Source organism: Vidua chalybeata, chromosome 26, assembly GCF_026979565.1.
Source record: "Vidua chalybeata isolate OUT-0048 chromosome 26, bVidCha1 merged haplotype, whole genome shotgun sequence".
NCBI lineage: Eukaryota > Metazoa > Chordata > Aves > Passeriformes > Viduidae > Vidua > Vidua chalybeata.
Genome location: NC_071555.1, coordinates 5,342,807 through 5,369,611, shown reverse-complemented (window position 1 = coordinate 5,369,611; position 26,805 = coordinate 5,342,807). Strand labels below are relative to the sequence as shown.

General features: G+C 51.2%; 1 protein-coding gene across 1 annotated transcript in view; it reads left to right on the top strand.

Moving 5' to 3' along the window:
- The window catches only part of LOC128800075 (acid-sensing ion channel 2-like), a 410,654-nt gene that overhangs the window by 355,907 nt on the left and 27,942 nt on the right, over positions 1–26,805 (top strand). The window contains 1 exon segment of the mRNA XM_053964969.1: positions 11,751–11,901. Coding sequence (XP_053820944.1) covers positions 11,751–11,901 — 151 coding nt within the window.

Here is a 26,805-nt window from a genome sequence, read left to right as displayed (position 1 = left end):
GCTCCCCAGGGAATGGGCACAGCCCCGAGGCTGCCGGAGCTCCAGGAGGGTTTGGACAGCGCTGCCAGGGGTGCCCAGGGTGGGATTGTTGGGGTGTCCGGGCAGGGCCAGGGGTGGGAGTGGGGTGATCCTGGGGGGCCCTCCCAGCTCAGGATATTCCAGGATTCTGTCCTTTCAGGGACTGAAATTCTCCTCTTGGCCACTACCCCGGAGGGAGCTGCCCACAAGGGTAAAGTAAAAGAAACAAAACTAGGGGGATTTTTTTGCCGGGCAGGAAAGACAGGATTGGGGTCTGGCTGTGAAGTACTGGAATCAGTGCCAGGAATTTGGCCGGCGAAACGTCCCTGATGTGAGAGGTTGGACTGGAGATCCCTGGAAAAGCCCCTGTGTGTGTGGGGACAGGGGGACAGAGGAGGCCACTCTGTCCCCGGATCAGGACTGTTTGGGAATTGTTTTATGGAAGCAGGGGGAAAACAGGGAAAACTGCTCATCCCAGGCATTGACCCCAGCAGCACCAGAAGGATCCATTGACCCCTTGGCTGAGCAGGGTGAGAGCTTTGTGTGCTCAGCACTTGGACAGCAGCTTGGCATGGGAATTTGGGAGTTTAAACTGAGAGTTACTCACACAAGGCCTTAAGGAAATCAGCTCCTGATTCCCTTTGGGAATCAGAACTGTGGAATTATTTGGGTTGGAAGGGACCTTAAATCCACCCAGTGCCACCCCTGCCATGGCAGGGACACCTCCCACTGTCCCAGGTGCTCCCAGCCCTGTCCAGCCTGGCCTTGGGCACCGCCAGGGATCCGGGGGCAGCCACAGCTGCTCTGGGCACCTCATTCCAGCCCCTCCCCAGCCTCTCAGGGAAGGATTTTCTCCCAATACTCAGGACTTATGCTGATGTGGGGCAGGCCCTGGAGCAGAGAGCTGCTTCAGATCTTGCCTCAGTTCTTTGTCCTGAGCTCCAGGAGCAGTTTGATATTTAACAGAGCTCTGGGCTGGGCTTTGCTGGCTCCAGGCAGGATTTGCCTGCCTCCCTGAAGTGGCAATTCCTTGCCCAGAATTCCCTGGACTCTGAAGCCAGAACAACCTGGGCAGTTTTTCTGTGCTCAGTGTTGCTGCTGAGGTAATTCCTTGGGCAGGATTTGCAGAAATCCCTTCCAGAGGAAATAGCCATGGATGCCCCAGGGATCCAGGGATGGGGTTGGGAATTCCCTGGGTTGTTCCCAGCTCCTGGGCAGGGCATGGTTCCACAGCAGGGACTCATTCCCACAGCCTGGGAAGGGATTCAGGGACAGGGCTTGGAGCCTCCTGGGCACCAAAGGGAGCCCCAGATCCCGGCTGCTTCCTCAGGGAAGAGCTGAACATCCCCTGTGGAATTCTCTGGGGATTGTTTGGTTTTCTAAAAGAAAATTTGCAAAATCTGCTCAAAGCCAAGCGCTGCTCCAGGGGCATTCCAGGGTGGGAATCTGAGCCACAGGTTTTCCTTGGAATTAGGGAAGAGCCTCAGACCCCTGGAGTTCATTTGGGAGTTTTAACTTGGAGTCAGTGCAGCTCTTAAGCTGGGGTTAATCCAGCTTATCCCGAGGTGCAGGAGGAAGGGGATTTTGTGTCCTTGCAGCATCTGTGGGACCTGGCAGCATTAACTGAGATTAATTGTTCTGGCTGATTAACCCCCATCGCTCTGGGAGATTTATAAATCACCTGGAAACCTTCTCTGGGGGGAATTGCCTTCCTTCTAGTCCATGTTTTAGATAAAAGAGTTGGTTTTTATGGCCACCAAACCCAGGAAGAGCCACAGAGACCTTCCAGGCCAGGGGGCAAGGGCTGGTTCTTGATCAGAGCTGGTTCTTGATCATAAAAAAATTAACTTTTTGATCCTGTGGGTGCAGATTCTCTGGATTTACCTGAGGATTAGGAAAAGATTTCTTAAACCTGCAGGTCCTCAACCCAAATCGGCTTTCCCTGGGATGAGCAGGATCAGGGAGAGCGGGATCAGGGAGCTCCTGGGATCTTCAGGGCTAGGAAATGTCCTGGAGTGATGGGAATGTGAGAGGGACAGAGAGGAGGAGCAGAGGGAGGGGGCGGTGACAGGGAGGTGACAGTGACACCACCACAGGCTCTGCCTGGCCCTGAGAACTCCCAAAATTAAACTAGAACCTCAAATAAAACTTTGGGGACAGAAAGGCTTCAAAGGAAGGAGCTTTCCTTAAATCTCTAAGTCTGGAGGCTCCCAGCCAGGAATTCCCAATCTCCCATCCATCCCTGCCCTCTGGCAGTGGGAACCATTCCCTGTGTCCTGTCCCTCCATCCCTTGTCCCCAGTCCCTCTCCAGCTCTCCTGGAGCCCCTTTGGGCCCTGCAAGGGGCTCTGAGCTCTCCCTGGAGCTTCTCCTCTCCAGGGGAGCACCCCCAGCTCTGGCAGAGCCCAGCTGTTCTCCTGGTGAACATTCCCTGGCTCCAGAGGCCTCCAGCCCTTGGATCAGCTCCACGTGGGCTCTCCTCCCCTTGGTTTTCAGGGGTGTCAGGATAACCAACCTGAAATTCCATTTTTTTTTTTGATCTCTTGGGAAGGTTTTGGCTTGGATAGGGTCCAGGGTTAGGGTTAGGGTTAGGGTTAGGGTTAGGGTTAGGGTTAGGGTTAGGGTTAGGGTTAGGGTTAGGGAAAATCTCCCTTTCGACTTCCCTGGCAGGCTCCCCACCCTCCAGCCAGGAATCCCTTCCCAGTATCCTGTCCATCCCTGCCCCCTGGCACTGGGAGCCATTCCCTGGCCCTGATCCCTCACCCCAAGGCAGACCCTGCAGCCCCAGTGTCCTTCCCCTCCAGCCTTGGGCTGCTCTGAGCCATCCCAGGAATGTCCTGGTGCTCTCCAGGGTGGGGAATTCAGCAGCCAGAGCTGTTCCCACAGAATTCCCACCACTCCTGGCTGGGTTATCCCCTCTGCAGCTCCCTGTGGGTGTGTGGGGCACAGGGCAGGGGCTGGGAGAGCTGCCCTGGGATCCCAGCAGGGACCTGACCCCGTGGAATGCTGTGAGCACTCCTGCACTCCCAGGGGAGTGCCTGGAAGTCCTGGAATGCCGAGAGGAGCAGGGACATCCCTGCCATGGGCACACCTCCCACGCTGTGGGAGTTCCCACAGACGGGAGGGAGCTGAATCCTGCCGGGAACGAGGAGAAGGAATTCCAGAATTCCACACTCTGCCTGTGTCACGCTACCTCCCAGGATCCAAGGATCACAATTCCAGCCCTAGGAACATCCAGAAGCCCAGCCTGGGATGGTGGGAGGTGACCCTGCCCAGGGCAGGGGTGGAATGGGATGAGTTTTAAGGTCCCTCCTGTGGGAAATGCATTTGTAGGGAATTCTCCAAGCCTGGCAGAAGGCTCACACAGTGTGCATCTGTGTGCAAACCTTGAGATAAGAAATGCTGGCTCAGAAATGCCATGGAATAGGACAGACATTGCTGAGAGAGAAATGGAACCAGAAACAAGTTTCAAAGGATGGCCTTGCAAATAACACTAGATACTTCGGAGAAATAAAACTATGAAAGATGCATTGGAGTAGGACCCACGAGGGGTAATTTCAGATGATTGGCTTTAAGGCATTTACAGCATGGGGTGGCAAAAGCTGATAGGCCAAGGAACACTTACAGTGTGTTGTAATTAGGGAATGGTCGGCTTCTGATTGTGATGGAGTGAATTATAACATCTGTATTGTCTCACCCTTCACATGAGACTGAAAATGGAATAAAAGCTTTTAAAACACCTCTCAGTTGCCCCATCTCTGGGTCAGAAAAGGGCTTAATCCAATACCTCCGACCCAAACCCTTCTGTGATTCCCTGGTTCTTTGCTGCCTCTCCAAAGTTCCCTCTCCCAAGTGCTGGAGCCATCACAGGAAAATCAAAAATGATTCCCTGTGCTTGAGCATCTCCCACTAAAGTGTCTGGAGGGGCACTTTTTTGATGGGAATGTGTTTTCTATGGGAACACCTTTTTCAGTGGACTGCAGAGGGAATTGAAGAGTCTGGAAGGTGGATCCCAGAGTTCTGGCCTGGTTATTCCAACAAATCCTTTGGAAAGGGCACAGAACCATCACTGACCACGTGGCTGTGGTCACTCAGAGTGACCCTGGTGGCCAGACTGGCCCTGGGCTGGCTGGGGGCAGGCTGAGCTTGCCCTCATTCCTAAATATTTCCCTGCAGGCAGGAGCTGTGGCACTCAGAGATGTGAGCAGGGAAAACTTCCCTGGCTTTGGGCATTACTGGCTGAAGGGAAGGGAAGGGGAAGGGATTCCAGTGGATAATTTCAGGGGATGTGGATCTTTGCAGTGGATGTGGCTGTTTCTGGTGGGTGTTTCCATGTTTCCAGTGGGTTTTTAGTGCTTCACTTGTCTGAGGACGAGGGAGCTGCTTTTCCTCAATGGAAGGGAGCAGCTGCAGTTGTCCCACTGGGAATATTTGGAGCTGTTTGTCCTTCCCATGGGGTTGACTCCTCCTCCTGCACCTGTGGAATGGCTGGGAATTCCAGGGGACGGCTTCCAAGCTCCAGCCATGAAATTTTATAGCAGGGAGCAAACTGCAAGAGCCTGCCCCAGGATCCCAGTGCCCAGAGGCTGTGGAGGGGCTGGAATCTGTGCCTGAGGAGCCTGGGTGGCCAGGACAGCCCAGCTCCAGAGCCCTTCCCAGTCCCTTTGGATTTGGGATGCTGCTGGATGGGTTTAAGACACATGGGAGATACTCAATCCCTATTTCCTGGAGGATTCCCATGGTGCAGGACATCCCTGCACAGCTGAAGGGTTTGGGGTTGACACGGACACTCCAGCTCCAGGTGTTTTATCCCCCCTTTTTCCTCAGCTTCTGTGGCCGTGCAGGGGATGGTCCCTGAGGGGATCCAGGGGTTGCTCTGGGACACTCAGAAGGGTTTTGGGACACTGGAATGGTGGAATGTTGTCAGTGCCAGAGCTGGGCACGGAGTTCAGCCGAGGGAACGGACAGGAGCTAATTAAGGGAATCAGCGGGGATGGATGGGGAGCACAGATTGTAATTAGGATCCAAATGAATCCCAGCCCAGGAGCTGTGCCTGGCACCAGCCCCAAGGCCCTCGGGCTGGCATGGAGCAGGGCTGGAACCACCCTCACCCTCCCTGACTCCTCTTCCCGCTCCATCTGCTGCTCCTGAGGGCCTTCTCCAGGTGCCTGTGGCCTCATGTGACCCAGCCAGCCCCAGGTGGGGGCATCAGCCTGAGGTGTCCCAGGCCAGCCACCTCTTTGCACATTCCAGGTGACCTCAGCTTTGTGCTGGAGCCTGGATTTTTATGGAGTTTTGTGGATTTTAAAATTTATTTTAATTGATTTATAACAGATTTTTATGAATTTTTAAATTTATTTTAATGGCTTTTAATTGATTTTAAATTGATTTTAATGGATTTTTATAAGATGAGAAACTTCTTGTTAAAAAGATCATACTCTTCCCCCAAAATCTTCCCAAATCCCAGAAAACCAGAGGACGTGTCCTCTTCAGTGGTCCCTGATGGTGTCACCTGGTCACAGGTTGGACTCTGTGACCTTGGAATGCTTTTCCAACCTCAGGAATTCCACATTGTGCCAAAATGGCCTTGGGAACTGGGGTTCCTGGGTTCATTTGTGGTCCTGTGGGAGATAGGAATACCCAGGTGTTGTTCCCAACAACCCATAAATTCCAGGGATTGATGGAATTGAGGAGAGGGCAACGCTTCTTCCCTTGGCTTGTGGACCAACATAATTCCCAAATATTTGGAGCTTCCTCCATTAGAGTTGATCCATTTAGTGCCGGAATTTTGGGGCTGTATTTCCTGTTAAACACCCACTCAAGGGAGATGAATTGGAGCTGGAGGGCAATTTTTATGGACTTATGGCAGCTCTGAGGAGTCCTCCCCATTCCCACAAATCCTGGCACCAGGGGGACATTCCAGGGAGGGGCTGGTGGCACAAATCAGGAGTGAATGGGAATATCCCTTAGGAAACTGAACATGGAGCCAAGGGCTCCTCTGCCAGTGTTTAACTGGACTTGAAGGCTGGGAATTGTGAGCCACTGGGAATGTTTGATGTCATCCCATAAAACACAGATTGGAGAGAGCTGGGCATGTCCAGTGGCAAAAGCTGGGTTGGAAGGGAGGGATGGATGTGTTGGGAATGTTGTGTGTTCGGAGCAGCTGTGGCAGTGCCAGCTGGGCAGTGCCCAGGCAGAAAGGGACGTGGGAGCGCTGGTCGACAGCCAGCTGAACATGAGCCAGCAGTGTGCCCTGGTGGCCAAGAAGGCCAATGGCTCCTGGCCTGGATCAGGAACGGTGTGGCCAGCAGGAGCAGGGAGGTCATTGTCCCCCTGTACTGGGCACTGGTGAGGGCACACCTGGAGTGCTGTGCCCAGCTTTGGCCCCTCAGGTTGGGAAGGACCTTGGGACACTCGAGCGCGTCCAGAGGAGACAACGAGGCTGGAGAGGGGCTGGGAACACGAACCCTGTGAGGGACAGCTGAGGGAGCTGGGGGTGCTCAGCCTGGAGAAAAGGAGACTCAGGGGTGACCTCAGCACTCTCCACAGCTCCTGAGAGGTGGCTGTGGGCAGGGGGGGTTGTCACTTTCTGCAGGCAGCACTGACAAATCCAGAGGACACAGCCTCGAGCTGCACCAAGGGAAATTTAAGTAGGATATTAGGAAAAGGTTTTTTACAGAAAGGGTGATAAAAGTTCTGGAATGGCTGCCCGGGGAGGTGGTGGAGTCACCACCCCTGGAGGTGTTTAACAAAGCCTGGATGTGGCACTGGGTGCCAGGGTTTAGCTGAGGTGTTGGGGCTGGGCTGGACTCCATGGTCTTGGAGGTCTCTTCCAACCCAGTGATTCTGTGATTCTGTGAATTCTGTGAAATACTGGATTTGGGCTCCTTATTTAGGAAAAACATTCCCATTAATGCTAGGAACGGGATTGATCTGCCTTCAGGGCGTGCCTGGGACTGGGATCAGTCGGGGCTGGAGGCAGCAGCCTGGCAGGGAAGGCTCTGGTACACACGGACCTGCCGCAGGGAACCTCGGCTGCCTTCCCTGGCAGCGCTGCCTGACAAATCCCAGCGGGAACCTCAGCCTCGGAAAACCCTCTCCTTGTAAACACGGCCCTGACAAGTTCCCTGGCTGTGCTTCCCGCAGCTCCCTCCCCATCCCTCGCTCCGCGGGGAGATCAGAGCCGGCAGGGAGGGAGGGATGAGCGTTTCCATGTCTGACATCGGCTCTGCCGTGTTCCTGACAGCACAAACAAGCAGGAATTTAACAGACTGCCCTTGGACAGGGAGCAGATGCCAAAACTCCTCCTCTCCAGGGGTTTCCCCTCCTGGATTTTGTTCATTTTTGAAAGAGCTTTGCCTTATGGTTGGTGAGGGTGACCCCTTTGGAATCGATGGCCCTGAGATTTTTGAATTCCCCCAGTGTTTTTGTAGGATTAGGATGTGGATAACGCATGAAGAGGGTGCCCTAAAGGCTGGGCTTGCACCCCCTCTGCTGGGATTGGCACTGGATTCCTTCCCTCTGCCCTTTGTTGGGAAGGGACATTAAATCCTTTCTGCCCATTCTAGGAGTTCCCTTCTTTCCAAGAGTCAGCCCCTCTGGATGGAGATTCCCTTGGGATCCCTCAGACCCCTGTGGGCATCTGCTGGGATTTTCTTCCCATCATTCCATTTTAAAGAATGTCCCACTGCCTCCTGCCTGGGAGGACAAAGGGATCATTGGGATGCCCTGGGATGGAGCCCAGGATGGAGCCTGGGATGGAGCCTGGGATGGAGACTGAGATGGAGCCTGGGATGGAGCCTGGGATGGAGCCTGGGATGGAGATTGGGATGGAGATTGGGATGGAGCCTGGGATGGAGATTGGGATGGAGACTAGGATAGAGCTTGGGATGGAGCTTGGGATGGAGCCTGGCCTGGAGCCATCTCTCTATCCAAGTGCCATCAGGACAGGGCTCGGTGCCACCCTCGGTGCAGTGGGAGAGCTGGGAGCCCTGGGAATGGATCCCTCTGGCAAAACCCAGGGAATAAAATATTTTCTCCTACCAAACAGGATCTTTTCCCCATCCTCTCATGGATATTCTTGCACAAACACATCCCAGTTTTTCAGCTCCATGTTCCCCTTCTCCTGGACCCATCTTGAAAATCGCTTTGTTTTCTTTTTTCCCACTCTGCATGAATACCTTGGATGTGGCTTGCTGGGAAATGTCTTTCTGAGCCTTTGTGTCTCACAATTGTGGAGAAATGACTGCACAGGGTTCCAATTCCTTCTTTTTCCTTGGTTTTACCTCCATCTGGCACCTCCTTCCTGCCTTACCAGCATTCCCTCACCTGCATCTCTGTCTGTATTTGGAAAAGCCATTCCCAGGTTTCCAATGAGTTCCTTTTCCTCAGCAGGATTTTTTTCTGTTCATCCTGGTAGAAGCTGGAATGCCCCGTTTTCCATTACTCCGGGCAGGCCTCTGGAATACCACTCCCAGGCTGATGGATTCACAGGCAGCAGGATTTGTTTATCCAGGGCTTTCTTGGCGCTTTTGGTGGTGGTGTTGTCTTAGAATCTGTTTGGCATACCCCTGGTCTGAGTTTTAACTTCCCAAAATAAACATTTCCGTGGGCTTCCCTTGGCTAAGGAGGGGCTCGGGAAGTCACTCCAAGGCAGTTCATGGACTGGACTCCATCATCTCAAAGGCTTTTCCTAACCTAAACGATTCCATCAAATCCCATTCCACAGATTTAGAATTATTTCCCTTTATGCCCAAGCAGGGATTTTCCAAGGAGCTGTCAAAGGCCCTGTGCTCCATCAGAGGGAACAAATTGGAATTTTTATGGACTACTCTCAGGGAACGTGTCTGGAATTTTGTTTCTGGCCCTTTTTATTGGATGATAAAGCATTTCCAAGAGCCAGGCGGGTTTTTCCCCCTCAGCCACACAAATTGAATTTAAGTCATCCTGCTCTGCTCTGCTCTGCTCGTGTTCGCTGCCTCCAGTGAATCCCAACCCTTCCCAACAGCTCCAGGGTTCATCCTGATGATCTGATAATGAGTCCTTTCCTGTTGTCAGGGAGCCTGAAAACAAGAGAAGACTCTGGAAAAACAATGTTGTATTTTCCCAGATAACTGCTCCCAGCAAGGGGAGAGGGGGAGGAACATCCTCAGGAGGGGCTGAGGGAACAGGAGAGGGGCAGGACACAGGGAATGGCTTCTAAAAGGGCAGGGATAGATGGGATACTGGGAAGGAATCCTGGAGGAATTCCTCCCTGGAGGTTGGGGAGGGGCTGGAATGGAATTCCCAGAGGAGCTGTGGCTTCCCCTGGATCCCGGGAAATGTCCAAGGCCAGGCTGGAACAGCCTGGGATGGTGGGAGGTGTCCCTGTCCAGGCACTGGATGATCCTTAAGGTCCAAATTCAAACTATTCCATGTCTCCATTGATCCTGGAACACCAAAATCCCGTTTATTGGGAGTTGGAATGAATGCAGATGGATTTTTGAACTTGGAAATATCTTTAAATTCCATTAGGAATAATATTTTGTGTCTTCTTTGGGAATGACAGGAATCCCTGTGGCTGAGAGGTCCCATGGTTGTCCTTTCCCAGTTCCCATGAGGTCTGTTTCCCTGGGATTGTTTCCAGCCCTGCTACCCCTGTCAGGATCCATCTTTTCCTTGGATAAACACATCCTATCAGGAGCTTTTACAGGGAATTTTTACAGTTATATAAAATTACACCATCAAGTTGCTTGGATTTATTTGCCTGCAGACTGCCGAGCACAGCAGCTCCAAAATCAATCCCTGGGCTGTTGTTCCTATTCCAGCCTTGTTTCTCCCTGATTTTCTCCACTGCAGTTTTTTCTCCTTGCTGGATTTCAAACCCCCCTCATTAGGAATTTTTGACTTCTGCTATCAGAGCCTATCTGGGAAAACCCATCCATGGGGCTGCTTCCAGAGGCTCAGCTTCTCTTTCCAGCCTGAGCTGTTTAATCAGTCAGGCAAGTATTAAAATGGGATTTTTTTTATTTGGATATCAAATTCTTTTTAAAGGATGTATTGTTTTTCCCCTCACAAACAATTCCTATTTGAATTCAAATATTTCCTTTCTCTCCCATCGCACCTGCTTCCCTGGCACTTGGATTAGTCAGGATATGTTAATATTTGAGGGAATAAATCTCTGCTGGCTCCAGCTTCTGTTTGGGTTTCTGACTCATCTTGGGGTCAAATGAGCTTAGCAAATGTGGGAGAGATTCCGGAGGGACTGGAGCTGCTCCTCTCTGGCTCCCGTGCTCCATGTGCTCATTGCTGGAGTTTACTGGTTGTTACTGGTTCCCAGACTGGGCTTTCTGGGGCCTTTATTCCTGGAAGCAGTTCTGGATGTTCCCGGGCTGTCAGGGCAGGGCAGAGGGGGGATTGGCTGGGGTTAAATCTGGGATTTCTGGGAGTTTTCCCATTCCAGGGGGAAGGCTGATCCTGAGCTGAGCCCGGGCCCTGAGTGTCACCAGCAGCAAAGGTGTGAAATCTCTGCTGCCCACCAGGAGTGTTGTGTTCCCACTGGGAAATCTGCATTATCCCACTGGGAAATCTGTTATCGCACTGGGAAATCTGTGTTTTATTCTACTGGGAAATCTGTTACCCCACTGGGAAATTTGTGTTTTATCCCACTGGGAAATCTGTGTTACCCACTGGGAAATCTGCATTATCCCACTGGGAAATCTGTGTTATCCCACTGGGAAATCTGTGTTTTATCCTACTGGGAAATCTGTTATCCCACTGGGAAACTCATGTTTACTCTGCTTGGAAACACATGTCCACCCCATTTGAAAACCTGTGTTCTTCACATGTCCATCCCACTTGGAAACCAATGTCCCTCCCTCTTGGAAATCCATGTGCACTCCACTTGGAAGTGTGTCCATCCCACCTGGAATCCTGTGTCCATCCCACGTGGAAATCCGTGTTTGCTCCCCTCGGAAATGCCATGTCTCCCCCTGGAAAAGCCATGTTCCCTCCCTTGGAAACCCACGTGTCCTGCACCTGGAACCCTGTGTCCACCCCACTGGAAAACCCCTGTTCTCCCACTGGAAAACCCGTGTTCCACATGTCCCTCTTGGAGCCCCACGTCCACCCCTGTTGGGCACCAATGTCCCCCCTGCTTTGCAGTGCTGGTGGTGCCTGGAGGTTCTACCTGGGCTTTGCCAGGAATTTCTATCTGGAATCCTCCCCAGATAAGACTGAAGAAGAACAAAATGATGGAGGAAATCTTTCCTCATTTCTCCAAGTGTTTTAACCCTTCCTATTTTCCGAGCAGTGGCAGAGGGAGGAATTAAGGGGATATTGGATTTTTAATGCCAGGAGAGCATTCCCATGGCCTAAATGGGCTGAGACCATACCCAAAACTAGGGAATTTTGTGAATTTTTAGCAGGAGCTTAAGGCCACTGTGTGTCTGTCAGAACTTGGACTGACTGGAACAACTCCAGAAGATTTTGAGCTTTCCCTCCAAACAGCTTTCCCTTCCTCCCTTCCCTCTTTTATTTTCCAAAAGGAAAGCACAATGATTAAACAAATAATTAAACCTGGATGGATTTCTGTGGACATTTATGAGGCTATTTCTGACAATATTGATGTGGATATTTACGTAGATATTTGCCCCTGAGCTGCAGCTTGTGGCTGTTTCCCATCCCTCTGCCAGTTGGGAATGGGGGTTGATTCTGTGGGAAATATTCCCTAATTCCTCTCTTTTTTCCCCACAGGTGTTTACAAAATATGGGAAATGCTACATGTTTAACTCAGGAGAGGAGGGGCGGCCTCTCCTCACCACGGTGAAGGGGGGGACAGGGAATGGCCTGGAAATCATGCTGGACATCCAGCAGGATGAGTATCTGCCCATCTGGGGAGAAACAGGTAAGAGCTTCCTCTTCCTCGGGTGATTTCCTTGGAAAAAACCATCCCATCCCATCATCCCGTCCCATCCCATCCCATCCCATCCCATCCCATCCCATCCCATCCCATCCCATCCCATCCCATCCCATCCATCCCATCCCATCCCCAAACAAGAGCCTGCTCAGTCCAGGATGTGTCACTTTTCTCCCCGGGCTTTGTGGTGGCCCCTTGGGACTGGCATTTTGGGGAGTGCTGGGCTTGGGTGTCCCAGCCCCAAGGTTTGGGATGCCAGGCAGGAATGGCACTGCCTGCCCTGGGCAAGGGTGACATTTGTGGGTGACAGGAGTGTGGGGACACCTTCAGAGGCTCCAGCACATCCCTCTCCCCTGGAAAGGCATTTCTGGGAGGCTTGTTCAAGGTGGACTCTCTGGGTTTTCCTTCTCCTTGGAATTTGGGAATATTTGCTGCCGTGAGAGTTGTTTGCTGGGTTGGTGCTGTGGGGGTGGAGCAAGGACTGGGTTCCTTGGCTTTGGAGCATTTAGGATGGATGGGATCTGTGTAGGAATGAACCTGGCTGGGCTGAGCATCTCCGGAGGAGCTGGAACCCCTTGCTCCTGGAGCAGGAGAGCTGGGCTGTGGGATGTCCCCAGGTCCCATGGATGGGGATGCAGCTCTTGAGTGGATGTGGAGTTGTGGGGAACACTGGTTCTTTTAATGGATCATGGATCTTTCAATAGATCACGGATCCTTTAATGGACCATGGTTCCTTTAGTGGATCATGGATCCTTTATTGGATCATGGTTCCTTTAGTGGATCGTGGATCCTTTAGTGGATCATGGATCCTTTAGTGGATTGTGGATCCTTTAATGCTGCTGCAGAAACAATGGGCAGGAACGTGGGGGACAGGATGGGCACAGTGCCACCAGGGTCACCCGGGCACAGCTGCCCTTAGCAGTGCCCAGCAGTGGTGGCTGCAGCTTTCCTTTTGTCACAGCCCACAGTGACATTTGAAACAAAGCATCCAAAATAACCCTGGAGAACTTTCCAGGAGCTGTGTTTGTATGGCAGAGCCCCCTGGGGACGCTCATCTAGGGGGAGCTGTGGTATTTTGGGGATCAGGGAAGGGAAAGGAGGAAATCTCTGCACTGCAGGTCAGTGTCACCGTGGCTCTGTCACCCCCTCCAGCACCTCTCAAACCCTGCTTGGAGCAGAGCGGGGATTTGGCTCCATTGGCTCCCAATTCCCTTTTTTCTGTGTGCTGTTTGACTCTCCCAAACTCGTAGCTGTGGGCCCATCAGCCATTCCAGGCTGCACAGGCTTTAGAGGAGCTTTGCTCCCAGATTTCAGCTCCTGCCCCAAATCAGCCTGGGCTGGCCCAGGTGAGGGAGCCGGCACAGAGATTTGGGATAATCATTCCTCCTTGGGGGAACTGGTTTGAGCTCTTGTCCTTTTATGTGTGAAACAGGCTCACGATGGGGGTGGGAGAATGAGGAGCAATCTCCATCTCAGGGCTTCATCTCCCACAGGGAGAGGTCCCCCAAGGGAGACAGAGCTGCCCTGAGGGACCTGCGGGGACAGGAAACCACCCCAGGGGTGGCTTGGAGACATCCCAGAGCTGGTGAACACCTGAAGCTTTGTGTTCAACCCCGTTGGGATCTCATATCATGGAATCCCAGGATAGTTTGGGCTGGAAGGGACCTCAAAAATTATCCAGTGCCACCCCTGCCATGGCAGGGACACCTTCCACTGTCCCAGAGTTCTCCAAGCCCTGTCCAACCTGGCCTTGGACACTCCCAGGGATCCAGGGGCAGCCACAGCTTCTCTGGGAATTCCATTCTAGGGCCTCCCCACCCTCACAGGATTTCCCAATCTCCCATCCAGCCCTGCCCTCTGGCAGTGGGAGCCATTCCCTATGTCCTGTCCCTCCCTGCCTTGTCCCCAGTCCCTCTCCAGCTCTACTGGAGCCCCTTTGGGCCCTGCAAGGGGCTCTGAGCTCTCCCTGGAGCTTCTCCAGGTGAACAATCCCAGCTTTCCCAGCCTTTTCTCACAGTGCATGACCCCTGTGAGTTTCTCCAAGGGGACCCAGCCCTGGTGTCCCACCATTCCCACTTTGATGCCTTTTTGGTGCTGCCCTTAGAACCTGTAGGAGGTTCTAGGAATGTGCTGGGAATGTGCTGTGTTTTTCCATCCCTATGACTCTGGGAAAGGTGGATCAGGCTCAGGGGGATGAATCAGCCCCGCATTGCACAGGAGGCAAAAAAAAAAAAAAAAAAAAAAAAGGAATAATAAATAAGTGAGGATAAAAACTGGGAGGGGAAAAGCTGAGAGAGGGAGGGAGGAGGTCCCTCCACACCCCTTGGCATCAGCTCCATCCAGAGGGGATTGGGGATGGCAGCTGCTGCTGCTCTGCTCCCTCCTTCAAACAGCTCCTGAGCCCTGGGTGTCCAAAAGCACTGGAAACCTGTCCTGGCTGTGGGCCTTGAGCCTGAGGGAGAAAAAAAAGCCTCAAGTGTTCATTTTGGTCAAAAATTGTGAGGCTTGTGGTGGCTTTGCTGTCCAGAGCTGACTTTGTGGGAGGATCCTGTGAAGTTCAGCATCCCCTGGTGCCGTCCTGCCCCGCACTGCTCATCCCACCCAGACTGAACTGAAACTTAGACACAGCTCAAGACCAGAGGCTCAAGGACGAAGTCTCATGTCCCTGGACCTGGTTTAGAGTTGGATTCTCATGTCCCAGGATCTGAGTTGGTATTGGAGTCTCCTGTTCCTGGACCTGGGTTATGTTGGATTCTCTAGTCCATGGGTTGATTTTGGATTCTCATATCCCTGGACCTGCAATCATTTTGGATTCTCATATCCCTGGACTTGTGTTGATTTTGGATTCTCCTGGACCTGGGTTGCTTTTGGATTCTGCTGACTCTGCACCTGGGCTGACATTCTGGGCTTGGATTGCACTGGGACTTATTGGAGTCTCTTTAAACCTGGAATTTTACAGGATTCAAGGAAAAACTCCATGAACAGGGCTTTGATTTGCTGAAGCAGTGAAGGAAAAGCTCCTGGGCTCATTCCAAGGAGCCTTGGCCATGTTCTCACAGGCCCAGGTAGACCTGCTTGCCCTCAGAGCTGGTGGAACTTGGATCTTGGCCTTTCATCAGGAGCCTTCTCCTGTCCCTCAGCAGCTGGGACAACCCGTCCTCGCTCCCCTGGGGCTCCCTGGACACGGCCAGAATCCCAAACGGGAGCTCTGGCGGATGAGATGGCTGTTGCCACGGCAACGCCTGGCTCAGCTCTGCGAGGTGAGGGAGGGAGTTGATTATTTCCAAATATTTGCATAATAATTTCAGTGTGTTTGGAATTCAATCGCCTCAGTGCTGCCTCCGGGCCAGGCCAGGCTGGGCTCTCCAAGGGAAGGAGCTCCAAGGGAATTCCAGCCCTGGAACCTGCAGGTGGGACCTGCGTGGGAAATGGATTTGTGGAGTTCTCAGGGCCTGACAGGAGGCCCACACAGTATGCATCCCTATGCAAACTTTGAAATAAGAAATACTAACTTAAAAATACCATAAAATAAGATAAATATTATTAAGAGAAAAATAAAACTAAAAAAAAGTTTCAAAAATAGCCTTACAAATAAGATTTAATACTTTAAAGAAATAGAACTATGAAAGATACATTATAATAAGACCCTCAAAAAGTAATTTTAGATTATTAACTTTAAAACATCTACAACATAATATAAGAAACAACTAAGAAACCAAAAAACACTTATAGTATATTATAAAATTATAATATATTATAATATATAAATACAATTATATAATATAATTTTATAATATAAATATAATTATATTATATCATATAATTATATAAAATATATAATAATATATCATAGATAAAAATATAATATATTATATTATATGCTATAATTATATAAAATATACAAATAAAATTATAATATACTATCATATATAATTCTTATATTATATCATAAAATTATTATATATATTATTATAATAGAATTATTAATAAATAATCAACTTCTAATTATAATAGTGTAAATGATAGCATCTATATTACCTCACCCTTCTCATGAGACTAAAACTAGAAAAAAATGTTTTAAAACACCTCTCTGTTACCCCATCTCTAAATAAAACAAAAAAAAAAATTATCCAACAACCGTGGTGTTGAGGGCCAAAGTGATGTGGGCAGAGGGAGATCCACGGATGGAAGGAGTTGGGTTTTCCCTTCCCACGGAGCTCCTGCCTCTGTGTCACTGGGAGGGTGGCACAGGGAGCTGTGGCTCCCTGGATCCCCGGCCTGGCTGCATTAGTATCACGCTTTCTAATGAAGGGATGGGACTGCTTTTGGGCTCAGAAGGATTTATTGCTCACATAAACATCGGTGTCAGAGGCTGTGAGGTTTTAGAGGAGCAGTCACAGGTTCTTTGTTACAAGGCTATACAGAACTGCCTGGTCCCATGGGCAGTTGTCACAAAGTTTATTTTGCTTTTCTGACCTATCACCTTTACTTATTGTAAATGTAGGCGAACTCGGTGGTATGGGTATTCTCAGTTCAGTCAGAGAGAAAAGGAGAGGTTTCTACCAGGCTGAGCCTGGGAGAGAGTTGGAAAGGAATGTCAATAATTCTCTATCTCTCTTGTTGTTCACACTGTTTATAGATATGTTCTGCCACCGTGCGCCATTCACAGAGCACCAATGGTGTGAGGTGTTTTTACTTTAGGACCAATGAAGCTGGTCTGCACGATGTTCTCTATAAATAGAGTGGTGCATTTGAAATAAATCAGTTCAGTTCTCTTCTTGCCTTCTGACTTGGAATCTTCATCACTCCTGTCCTGCCTCAACAGCAACACAGTGGGAAGAAATGCTGATATGTGACTCCAGTTCAGGAGGCTGAATGATTTCTTTATTATAACTATGCTATAACACATTAATGTACTATTTAAAGGAGATACTAAAACTACAAACCTACTTGTTCTAACTACCAAATCTAACTAACTCACAACTCGTGACCCTCTCTGAGAGTCCAGCCACAGGTGGGTTGGATTGGCCACCAGGCTCAAACAATCCTCACCAGAATCCAACCAAGCAATCACCCCAGGTAAACAATTCTCCAAACACATTCCACATGGGAAAAACAAGGAGCAGAAATAGAAATTGTTTTCTCTTTCTTCTCTCAGTGTACTTTTATGAAAAATCCTGAGAGAGAGAAGAATGTGTCTGCGACATTTACTCACTTCTGCTGCACTGTGGATGCTTTTACCCAGTGGGCTTCTGTCACACTTACACACATTGGCTTCTGTTCCAGCTCCTAAACTCTCACACAACCCCTCCCCTGCATTATAACCCTTCTCCATCTCACCAGTGCAGTTGCTCACTGACTTGAGGCATATTCTTTCTTACAACTATGGAAACAGAAGTTTATGGTTTTTCTGCTTAATGGCTGAGTATTGGATTTTTACATCGATCCAAACTTCTTCCAAAGCTGCAGATCAGACCCTCCTGTGTCTGTGGAAGTTTCTGTTTTTCCGATTCCCACAAGGCTGGAGCAGCCTGGGGCAGCCTGGGGTGGTGGAGGGTGTCCCTGCCCAGGGCGGGGGGCACTGGAGGATCCTCAAGGTTCCTTCCAATCCCTAAAAATCCGGGATTTTCCAGCAGGAGGCAGGAGTAAGAGCAGTTTCCCAGCCATGTTGAGGGGCCTGGCTTCTGGGGAAGCAGGAGATGAAATTCCTGCAGGAAGCAACCATCAGGTGTGCCAGTTTCTTTATTATTTTTTTTTTAATTCTGGCTGTTCAAGTGCCCAAACCAGACCCAGAGGATGCTCCAAGATGTGCTGAGTGTCCCAGGATGGGCTGAAGATTCCTTAGAGCAACTCCTGGCCAGGCCTGAGCTTCCAGCTCATCCTGGAGACCAGAGGGATTGATGGACAAAGCATGGGAATGTTTTCCCATGACTTCCCTCACTGCCTGCCTGCTCCCTCACTTCCTTGTAGGAAATTCCAGGCTCCTGCTCCATCCCAGCTGCCAAACCTGCTCCTGATGGCTCAAATATCCCCTCTTTTTGGCTCAGAAATCCTGAAGTGGCTATAAATGAACATTGCCCCTATTAATTAAATCCAAACAATCTCTGGATTTTAAGGAAAATATCCCTCCCAGCAATTCCACTCATCCCACACCACCAACCCCAGGGGCAATCCCAGCTGGAGCAGCTCCTGTAAATCCCTGGGCACTTGGGAACAGCAGCTCCTGCTCCATCACAACAGAGCCAAAATTGCTTTTCAAGCCCTGCCCTGGCTCTCTCCAGCTCCAGGAGAATTCCAGAGGCCCTGGAGAGAAATTCCCAAAACCAGGAGTTCCTGGAGCTTGTGACAACCTCAAAGATCCAAACCCTGAGTAACCTTTGAGCTGCTGCTCCTCCCAGGGCTTTGGTGCTGCTCAAACAAATATTAATTAATTTGTAGTGGCAGAATAATTTGGGGGCTGCTCTGGTCACCAGGAGTTACTGAGAGGTGGCAGACACGGGCCTGGGAATGCTGGCTGATCCAGGGAATCCTGGCTAACTCAGGGAATCTTGGCTAATTCGGGGAATTCTGGCTAATTCAAGGAATTCTGGCTAATTCAGGGAATTCTGGTTAATGCAGGGAATCCTGGCTAATTAATTCAGGAATTCTGGCTAACTCAGGAATCCTGGCTAATTCAGGAATTTTGGCTAACTCAGGAATCCTGGCTAATTCAGGAATTTTGGCTAACTCAGGGAATCCTGGCTAATTCAAGGAATTCTGGCTGATTCAGGAATTCTGGCTCTCCTCAGGAAAAGGGCCAGGACATTTTAGGTGACCCCAAGCAGCCTCTAAAAGTCCCCCTGCCTTGAGTGGGCTGATCCAAGAGCAGATTTTCCTATTCCATAAAAACCAACATCTTCTCCTGCCCCAGGCCCTTTTTTCCTTCCTGGGCCCCATTTATTCCCATTTTCAGAAAGATGAACCACACTCACCCCCTGGGTTTGGGGGATTTTCCCAGTTTTTGCTGCCTGGGAATGCCTAGTCTCTCCAGGAAGCAGGATTGTCCCTGTGCAGCCCCAGCTGGGATGGCTTTTCACTGCTGATTTTTCACCAAAACGACTTCTCTGGGAATTCCAGCCCCTCCTCACCCTCCCAGGGAACAATTCCCAATTCCCAATCTCCCATCCATCCCTGCCCTCTGGCAGTGGGAGCCATTCCCTGGGTCCTGTCCCTCCATTCCTTGTCCCCAGTCCCTCTCCAGCTCTCCTGGAGCCCCTTTAGGCCCTGGAAGCTTCCCTGGAATTTCTCCACTCTGGAATTGTCCCATAATTTTGTTCAACCAAACGCTGTGAGTACAAATCAAACACAGGAAAATCCTTCCAGGGCTGTGGATGCTTCAAAAGCCTCCTTCAAAAAAGAAAGAAAAAAAAAAGAAATAGCCCCAAATTCAAGGAAATGTTCATTAAGGGCAAACCTGAAGGAATCCAAGTCCTCTGGCTTTGGGGATCTGGGAAAGCCAAGATAAGGCCCTGAAAATCAAGGGATGAAACATTCAAATGCAATCTGCATTTCCAGCTTTCCTTGGAGCTTTGTTGCTGTCAAATGCCCACAGCTGAAATAGGAGCTGGAATACTGGGCAAAACGTGGGGAAAACCTTGGAATTTGGGGTGGTGCCAGCAAGGTGACAAAGTTCGGGGCTGTTCCCTGTCCCAGGAGCTATAAAGGTGATTGCAAACATTGGATTTTGATTCCTGCTTTTTCCAAGCACTGGAGCGAGGTTCAGAGCCTCAGGTGAGGTTTGGGGGCTCTGGTTTCCCTTGGGAATCATCCAGATCGTTCCCTGATCCCAGCCCTTCCCTGGGGGCCTCAGTTTCCTTCCTGGACAGCTTGGAGCATTTTAATCAATCCCAGGGAGACCCCAGGGGATTTCAGGGCTGGAAAAAGCTTTGGAGATAAAAGTCTCTTCCAAAGGCTCATTAAATTTAATTGGATTAATCCCTTTAGCTCAGGGATAGTCTTGTGCTCCCATTTTGTCCAGTTGGTGCTTGAGACCTCCCAGGTGCTTCCTGAGGGCAATTCCTGAATTCCTGGTACGGATGAGGGTGTGGGAAGGGTTTTCCATGCCTGTTAATGGGTTTTCCCCTCCTGGGAATGGGTTTTCCATGCCTGTTAATGGGTTTTCCCCTCCTGGGAATGGGTTTTCCATGCCTGGGAATGGGTTTTCCATGCCTGTTAATGGGTTTTCCATGCCTGTTAATGGGTTTTCCCCTCCTGGGAATGGGTTTTCCATGCCTGTTAATGGGTTTTCCATGCCTGGGAATGGGTTTTCCCCTCCTGGGAATGGGTTTTCCATGCCTGTTAATGGGTTTTCCATGCCTGTTAATGGGTTTTCCATGCCTGGGAATGGGTTTTCCCCTCCTGGGAATGGGTTTTCCACTCCTGGGAATGGGTTTTCCATGCCTGGGAATGGGTTTTCCCTGCTGGACAGGCTTTGGAAGAGTTTTCATTGTGCTGAGCAGCAGCAGGACCTGGCAGTGCCCTCTTAAACCAGCATTGCTTGGGGCAGCTCTGGAGGAAATGAATAATCTCATCTGGAATATGAAATATTCTGTTCTGGAGGAGCAGAGAATCTGCTCTGAAAGGGAAAGAGAACCTGCTCCAAAAGGACAAAGATTCTGCTCTGGAATATTAAATAATCATCTCAGGAGGAGCCAAGGATCTGCTCTGGAGGAACAAATAATTTGCCCTGGAGGAACAAAGAATCTGTTCTGGAATATTAAACAATCTGCTCTGGAGGAATAAATAAACAGCTTGGAAAGAGCAAAGAATCTGCTCCGAAGGACAAACACGCTGCTCTGGAAGGATAAAGCATCTGCTCTGAAGGAGTAAATCATTTTCTCTGAAGCTATAAATAATCTGCTCTGGAATATTAAATCATCTATGATGGGAGAACAAAGAATTTGCTTTGAAGGGCCAAAAAGATCTGGTCTGGAAGAAAAAATAATCTGGTCTGGAATATTAAATAATCTGATTTGGAGGAGTAAATAATTTGCTTTGAAGGAATAAAAAAATCAGCTTTGGAGGAGCAAATAAACAGCTCCAAAGGAATAAAGGATCTTCTCTGAAGGAACAAATAATCTGTTTTGGAATATTAAATAATCTGCTCTGAAGGAATACATGATCTGCTTTGGAATATTAAATAATTTGCTCTGAAGGAATAAATAATCTGCTCTGGAGGAGCAAAGAATCTGCTCTGCAGGGACAAATCCCCAGCTCTGGAATATTAAACTGCTCTGAGGGAAGAGCTGAGCTGCTCCCAGGGCTCCTGCTGGGCTTCCCTGGAGGAGGCAGAAGTGGGAAGGACTCCATTGGCTTAGGGGGGGTGGAGGGGAGAAAATGGATCTGTGGGGGTGGGGGGACCCAGCTGGGGACAGAGAGGGACAGTGCAGGGGTCTGGGATGGATCTGGTGTGGGAAAGGCACCCAAATCCAGGGATTCAGCCTTTTCCTGCTGGTGTCCCATCATGGAGTGAGGGAAGCTCATCCTCCCTGTGCTTTAGGGACAGCTGGGGACAGACCCTCAGAGGGACTGGGCGGGGGGGGGGGGGGGGGTGGCCTGGGTGGCGTCCCCAGGGCTGTGGGCACAGATGCCCTGGCACCCTGGGGACAGTGACAGGAGCCACAGGTGACCTGTGGTCCACCTAGGCCCCTTCCCTGTGCCCCCCGGGCCACATTCCCACCCCTCCTCCTGTTCTGGCCCAGCAGCGTGTGCCATGTCCTGGCTGGGACATCCTGAGCTGGGACAGGCTGGGGACATCTGAGCGGGGCAGCCGTTTGGCAGCAGCCCCTGAGCTGGGCTGCAGCAGTGTCACCAGTCCCTGGGCACAAACGGGGCTGGCTGGGATGAGTTTGGAATTCTGCCGCCTCCAGCAGGGCCGGGGAAGCCTTGGGGCACTTTGGCTGTGCCTGGGTGGAGCGGAGCCGTTGGGATCTCTGTGCTGTGGCTCTGCTTCTCCACTGCTGCTGTCCCAGGAAAAGAGGGAGGAGCCGGCGGGGGGGTGTGGCAGGGTGACAGGGACCCGCCCCAGGAGCTGCTCCGGTGTTCTGGAGTGGGAGCAGCGGGAAGGGAAGGGCTTTGGGGATAGAAAAGTCTCTTTTCTGTCCGTACCAGCTCAGGGTGAGGGAAGGAAAATGGGGGTGTCCAGAGAGGGGATGGGGGAGAGGGATTTGATGTCAATCATCCCAAAATGTGCCAGGCAGAATTGCTGGTCTTTGTGAGGAAAGATTGCTTGGAATGCAGGGTTATGGAATTGTTCAGGTTGGGAAAGTCCTCTGAGGTGAGTCCAGCATTCCCCAGCACTGCCAAGGCCACCACTGGCTCCTGTCCCAAGTGCCACATCCACCTGGATTTTAATCCCTGCAAGGTCAGGGACTCCCCAGCTGGACCGGCCCTTCAATGAAGGAATTTCTCCAAAATTCAACCAAAGCCTCCCCTGGCACAGCCCGAGGCCGTTTCCTCTTTTGTGGAATTCTTGTCTGGAGGAAAAGGGCTCTGAGCCAGCTCTGCCCTCCCTTGGGATCTGCTCACCTCTGATCCACCAGGGCACCTTCAGCTCTCTTGGAATTGTCACTTCCAGGGAAGGATCCCATCTTCCCCCGTTCTGCCCACCTCCAACATCTCCCCAAACTCAAAGTCTGGAGCCAGCCCCAGTTGGGTCCCAGTGGGGAGCAGAGGATCCCCCAGTTTGCTCCTCCAGTCCCCAGAGTGTTCCCCTGAGGGCTTCTCTCCATCATTTTTCCAACCTTTTCCTCCCAGTCCTGCAGGCTCCCTGTAATTCCAGGAGCAGCTCAGAACCCACATCCCAAGGGATGTCAGAGCTGATTCTGAGGGGGAAATCTCAAAGCCCTTCTTTATTTGCACACTGTCCCCTCAGCTGGGGCTGGGACCTGGCTGGAGTGTCCCCAGATGAAGGGGTTGGGGTTGGTATCCCAGGATAACCTGTTCCAGTCTGGATCCTTTGTTTTCCCCACTGTTTTTCCTGCTGGTGGAAATGTTCTGCTCCCATCTGCTGTTTGCCTGGGAATATTTATAGAGAGGATCCAGAGCTTTCCCCTCGCCAGACACAACCCAAGCTGTGCTGGACTCCTCCCAAATCCCGCCTTTCCCACTCCTCTTCCCATCCCAGCCACTCCTGGGGTGCTCCTTTCCCTGTCCCCATCCATCCCACCCTGTGACCAGAGCTGGGGGTGACATTTCCACTGCCAGGGCTCCTGGAGCCCCATCCTGTGGGGTGTTGGCCCTGGGAAGGTGGATTTGGGAGAGGAATGGGATGAAATCCCATGGGATGGAGCCAACCCACCCTCCATGACTCCTTAAAAAGGGATTTTCCATCTCAATAAGTCAAGGGAGAGGGTGGATGGATCATCACCATGTTGACCGCTGGGATTGATGGTCAGCTGTGAGGTAGCCACAAGCTGAGGAATTCCCTTCTTTGTCTCTCTTGGAAAATCCATCTCGACTCAACCCTGCCTCATCTTATCCATTGCTGGATTTCACCTCCTGCTGGTTTCTCCCCATTCCTTGAAAACCTGCCAGTGCCAGCCCCACCATTTCCTACCTGAATTTCCATCAGCCTGGCACTGATGGATATTTTGGTCTATTTTCCCTCTTTCCAGCCCAGTTCCAGCAGCCTGAGCTGCCTGGAGGTTTCCCAAGTTGGTTGGGAAATCCTGCCCCTCCTGCTGCCCCAAAGCTGGGAATGCTCTGTGGGTGGCACCGAAACTCACTGCAAATTTTTTATATTTCCATTTATTTATCCATAAAATCCTCCATAGCGGGGGTGGCAGGAGGGGGCAGGGCTGGGGGGGGCAGCTGGGGACATTGGGGGACAAAGGGAGGGAGGTGCTGCAATGCTTAGGGACACAAGAGGGAAAATCCTTTCCTGGAGAGGAGAAGCTCCAGGGAGAGCTCAGAGCCCCTTGCAGGGCCCAAAGGGGCTCCAAGAGAGCTGGAGAGGGACTGGGGACAAGGGATGGAGGGACAGGACACAGGGAATGGCTCCCACTGCCAGAGGGCAGGGATGGATGGGAGATTGGGAATTAGGAATTGTTCCCTGGGAGGGTGGGCAGGCCCTGGCACAGGGAGCCCAGAGCAGCTGTGGCTGCCCCTGGGTCCCTGGCAGTGCCTAAGGCCAGGCTGGAGCAGCCTGGGACAGTGGGAGGTATCCCTGCTATGGCAGGGGTGGGAATGGATGGGTTTAAGGTCCCTTCGCAACCGAACCATTCCATGGTCCTGTGATCTCCCTTTCATCCATAATAAAAACTGGCTGGACTCTTGGACATCCCAGTTCCATCCATCCATCATCATCCCTCCATCCATCCATCCATCCATCCATCCATCCATCCATCCATCCATCCATCCATCCATCCATCTCTCCATCCATCATCCATCCATCATCATCCATCCATCCATCCATCCATCCATCCATCCATCCATCCATCATCCATCCATCCATCCATCCATCCATCCATCCATCCATCCATCCATCCCTCCATCCATCCCTCCATCCATCCATCATCCATCCATCCATCCATCCATCCATCCATCATCCATCCATCCATCCATCCATCCATCCATCATCATCCCTCCATCCATCCATCCATGTCTCCATCCATCATCCATCCATCCATCCATCCATCCATCCATCCATCCATCCATCCATCCATCCATCCCTCCATCCATCCATCATCCATCCATCCATCCATCCATCCATCCATCCATCATCCATCCATCATCCATCCATCCATCCATCCATCCATCCCAAGGGGGCAGCAGCTCTGCCAGGACCCCTCCTCATCCCTGGGACTTCTGTTCCCTCTGGCTCCTCCAGCAGCCAGAATCAGCAGCAATGTTTCCCTGTTTAATTTTTCAGGCAGTTCCAGGGGAGGCAGCGAAGCTCCTGGGCGGGGAGGGATGAGCGGGACCTGGTTCTGTGCCTTTCAGAGCTGTTTTCCCTTATTTTGATTTATTTGGGATTATCCCAGTCCCTGGGGGCAGCAGCTGAACAAGACTGGCAGATGGGTGACACCCCCGGCTCTGGATGCCGGGAACATCCCTCCCTCCCTCCAGGGAATCTCTGCTCCTCCCCACCCCCTGTTCCTGCCAGCAGCTCCCAAGGCTGCCGGAGGTACTGGGATGGCTACGGAGATTTTGGCTCTGCTCCCTCCTGCGCCTTCACTGCCACACGTGATTCCCAAGGTGGGAAAGGCATTTTTATTCCTTCACCAGCACGGAGAAATTGTGGAAGCAGCATCCCAGGAGCATTCCTGTCTGCCCTGGGATGACCCCCAGGAGAGCAGGTTATGGGACACTTGTTCTCTCATTTTAATGATTAAAAATTTAGTTTAAAAGGGAGGAGCAAAGAGCTGGAATATTGAATTCCTGGCTCCTTCTTATCCAGGAAAACCTTTCCAAGCCCTGGGCTGGAATCCTGGCACTTTCTCCTGCTCCTGGATTATGTAAGGAGCTTTTTAATAAAATCCATGGAGCTCTGGATCTTTTGGCTCTTGTCCCTCCCATGGTCACCCTTGACTGCCACATGTGATTCCCAAAGGATGCTGAGGTGGGAAGGGCATTTTTATTCCTTCCCCAGCACCGAGAAATCGTGGAAGCAGCATTCCAGGAGCATCCCTGCCTATCTTGGGATGACCCCAACAGAGCAGCTTCCCAGACATTTGTCCCCTCCTTTTAATGACTAAAAATTGAGCTTAATAGGACACAAGGAAGGAGCTGGAATATTGAATTCCTGGATTCTGCTCATCCAGCAAAGCCTTTCCCAGCCTGGGGCTGGAATCCTGGTGCTTTCTCCTGCTCCTGAATTATGTAAGGAGCTTTTTAATAATGTCCATGGAGCTCTGGATCTTTTGGCTCTCCTGCCTCCTTTCACTGCCACACGTGATTCCCAAGGGATGCTGAGGTGGGAAGGGGATTTGTATTCCTTAGTCATGGAAGCAGCATCACCTGGCAGGAGCATCCCTGCCTGCCCTGGGATGACCCCAGGAGAGCAGCTTCCCAGACATTTATTCCCTCTTTTCAATGATTAAATAGATGTGAGGAGCTGGAATATTGAATTCCTGGAGCCTGCTCATCCAGCAAAACCTTTCCCAGCCCTGGGCTGGAATCCTGGTGCTTTCTCCTGCTCCTGAATTATGTAAGGAGCTTTTTAATAATATCCATGGAGCCATCTGGCCCCAGATTTGGGATGCAAATGCAATATGTTCCCTAAAAATAGCACAGCGGCTCCATGGGGTTGTACAACACCTCCTGCTCCTCAGGAAGGGAGGGAGCTGGGAAAGGAGGGAGCAGGGAAAACCTCCTCTCCAGGCTGGGGAGGAGCTGGAGGAACTCTGGAGTCCCAGCTCCTGCCCCTTCCCACTCCATGACCCAGGGATGGGGTGGAAGGCACCCAAATAAATGAAAAGTGGGAGATAAATCAGGAATTTCTGTAGGGAGGCTTTGAGTCCCAACCCAGGGCAGGTGGGAGCTGGGGCTTGTCCTGGATATTTCTCCCAGCTGATGCTGTAGGAATTCCAGAACCATGGAATGCTTTGTGTTGGGAGGGACTTTAAAAGTCCATCCACTGGGCAGGGACACCTTCCCCTGTCCCAGGTTCTCCAAGCCCCGTCCAACCTGGCCTGGGACACATCCAGGCTGGAATTCCAGAGGGAAGCATTGGCTCCATGTCCTCATCCCTTGGGAGCAGACTGCAGAGACCCCCTTGCTTCTTTCCCAACCTTTGCTCCATCCCAAATTCCGTCTGTCTCTCTCTTTTGCTGGCAAAGCTGTTTTTCCTTCTCTCTCCCATTCCTGCCGTTGCCTTCTCCCTGAAGCAAAGGGGAATGGCAGTGGAGGGAT